Below are 3,208 nucleotides of genomic sequence, written 5' to 3' on the forward strand. Positions count from 1 at the left end.
GCAATGCAGCGATAGGTAGTATAGTTAGGCTCAACATGATTTATCACGTTTACAAGGGAGCTTGAAAAGCACCAAGGGAGACGCTAGGCTAAAAACCTTATCTTACTTTGCTTTAAAAATTGTGCAAATTGCTGTTCATTTGCAGGAAACAGCCTTCTTGCGTAAGAGTTCATACAAAGCTAGTGGAGAGACACACAAGAAAAATGGGAGTTAATCATATAATTAAGGAAATGAAGGATACATATATCATAGAGAACAAATCACTAAGATAATTGATTGATTGAACCGCTACGCCTTAGTTGCGGACTTAGTGAACAATTGAATTGGGGCCGGAAAGACTATGATCTTGCCTAATTTTTGTTGAATCAACATCTCGTAGTGATGATCGCCAACAAGCAGTGAAAAGGGCTCCAGATTCTTATGCTTCTCGGCAATGGGCAACAGGCTAACACCTGCGCAGTTGATGTACACAGTTGGCACGGGAAGTATGAGAGCCATCTCGTAGGCAGTTGCCATTTTGGGGCACCAGATTGCAGCGCTGGCAAACGGCAGATTTTCCTTGGCAGCCAATTCGCCCAGTTCCTGGGTGTGGCGGAATGTGTGCAGGGTTACCACAGTGCTGGGATGATTGGCGCTAAAGTAGCTTTGGTTGAAATCGCATACGATAATCGGTGAGCCCTCGACCATGCTGTATTTAAACCCAATGTCATCTGGCTTCAGTATGGTAATCAGCTCGGCCCCCAGGCACTCAGCACGACGCAGCGCCTTGGCATAGAGAGTGTGGGCCTTGACCTGACGATGCATCACAGTCATCCTATTGCGCACCTTCTCGATCAGCTGCTCTCGCATCGTCTCGTGTACAAATACAGCCCCAATCAACCCCCTGCCAATAGGCTCATATAGCGTTTGCAAAAGCGGACCAATTGCTACATCGGTGTTTCCATTTTGACACAAAATGATCATGCTCGGATCTACCCATTGGACATCGCTTTGATCGCCCGGATATGGTGGCTGACGCCAGGTATAAGCTACCCTCGCCATAAGCTACTTCTGTCTTCAAAGAAACAACTGCCAATTAAGAATTCGCAACTTTTAAAAGATTTTGATTTTTTTAACGAATTTCACTTAGTATTGTATAGAACTAATAAATTGTATTTGTTTTGAAGTATTTAACATGACTTAATTGAGAATATTTCTTAACTTTTTGGAATTCTACAATTTGAAACTGCATTGAAATTATAGTCAATTAGCAATGATCTAATTTATACTTCTACAACCGTGCTCAGTTTCATATTAAGGGTGTGTCTTTTCATCCGCTGACAACCATAACGGCCCTGTCCGAATGGCCCATGAATCTATTTACCTCTTACTCAGCAACACCTATTTAACCATACAAGCCAGAACTGAAAAGCATTCAGTCAATACGCAAAACTAATTCGAATTGTACCTCCACAACTCTGTACAACTCTTATTAAATATGTATTTCCTTAAAGTCCAAATAGGTATATACCAAACTTACAGAACGTTTAATGTTCAAGCATGAATATGTCACATACATACACGTATGTCATAAACCATAAGATAACGTTATCTTACGATAAGTAATAAAAATGTCATCCCTTAGCTGTAGCGACCAATGCAGTGGCTGATAAGAAAGTGAAATGAGTCTAGACTAAACTAACAAGTAAGAAAGCTCTAGTCGGGGTGCCCGACTAGGAGATACCCTGATCCCAGTCCTATCTGCGTATTTTAATATTTTCCGTGTTTGTATCGAGTATTAAAAACAAAACATAAAAATTTATATTACGACACCAAGATTCCAACCCACAATTTGTACGCAACGCGCACCAACTCTACCAACACCTCCACCTTATAATTAAAAAATAAATCAATAAAAATGTCCCACCGTCACAAGGCTCAAACCCAGGAAGTAACCGCTCACGAACGCCGCCTTTATCAACGCAGCCACTGCACCTCTTGCAAGAAGAGTTGCAAATTTGGAAGTAATTAGCAGCTGATAATTCAAGCATATTCAATCACAATTTCGATTCTTCGAAAAAAAAGAATGCGTGCGTGCTTGGCGCTGCTGACATGTGCTTTTGCAAATTGGCCAAACGTTTTGTTTAATAACTTCTGTTTTACTTAATGGATTTTAATGATAGCATATGATCTACATATTCACATTATGGCTCTATTTCCAACTGAACTTAATTGTAAGAATTTGGGGAAATTTGGAGGAGGTATACAAAATCCAACAAAAATAAAAAAAATGTACATAAAACTAAATACAAAATGTGGAGGCTCTAGCTCTTAATATGTAAGAGATATAATTTATTAACTGCATTTGGATCATGTTTTTATTCGATAACAATTAAATGCGAATAGTTATTGAATATATGAAACAAACTTGATATGCGATTGCTATACTTGGACTTACAAAAATGTTCTAACTTTTATAGATGCTGAGATCGACGCGTTTATGTATACGGACAGACGGACGGACAGACAGACGGACAGGGCTCAATCGACTCAGCTTGTCGTCCTGGTCAATAATATATTTACTTTATGCGGTCTGCCTAGTCTCCTTCTGCCTCCATTATTCCCTGATTACCCATTTTCAATGGGATCAGGGTATAAAAACAGATAGGGCGAGCCTTAGAGAATCTTCCAGGCGGACACTTCCGGGTAGAGCTGTCTTAGTGGTATTTAGTATTTACTTTTTTTTTAAGTTATTGGACAATCACACAACACATAACATATTAAAGATTTGTTAGCGAATTCATAAAAACAAAGGAATTTACCAAAAATGTTCATGAAAGACCTAAGAGCCAAATCATTTGCATTGGAATAGTGTACGGTGTGTTGGCATCAACGACCATTTTAGATAACGCTCAGCTACCGAAAACCCGTTAACAAAGTTAATTACCAGATTAAACTGACTGTCCGTGGCATATAAAAGACAAGGCAAGACACGCTAGGTGGGAGCGGTTAACACAGTTCAAGCGACGAAAATATGAGAGAATTATTAATTAAAGAGTGCAACATCTCCGAAAATTGTTCGAATCAGGAGCCCAGCCAACGCAAACCAATGCTTCATTGTACTACCACACTGACAAAATCTTGAAATGGGATGGAGACAACAGTCATAGAGATGAGCAGTGCTTCTGCTGTTGCCAATGCACCTCAGTTCAAGAACAGCATTTTTATT

General features: G+C 39.7%; 1 protein-coding gene across 1 annotated transcript; it reads right to left on the reverse strand.

The window, feature by feature from the left end:
* Positions 1-210: 210 nt before the first annotated feature.
* On the reverse strand, positions 211-1,189 carry LOC111595983. Its single transcript, XM_023309969.1, has one exon. It carries the CDS (start codon positions 1,039-1,041, stop codon positions 289-291), a length of 753 nt encoding a protein of 250 aa, XP_023165737.1. The 5' UTR covers positions 1,042-1,189; the 3' UTR covers positions 211-288.
* Positions 1,190-3,208: the final 2,019 nt, after the last annotated feature.

This window comes from Drosophila hydei, unplaced genomic scaffold, assembly GCF_003285905.1.
Source record: "Drosophila hydei strain 15085-1641.00,03,60 unplaced genomic scaffold, DhydRS2 tig00000383-arrow-arrow-pilon, whole genome shotgun sequence".
NCBI lineage: Eukaryota > Metazoa > Arthropoda > Insecta > Diptera > Drosophilidae > Drosophila > Drosophila hydei.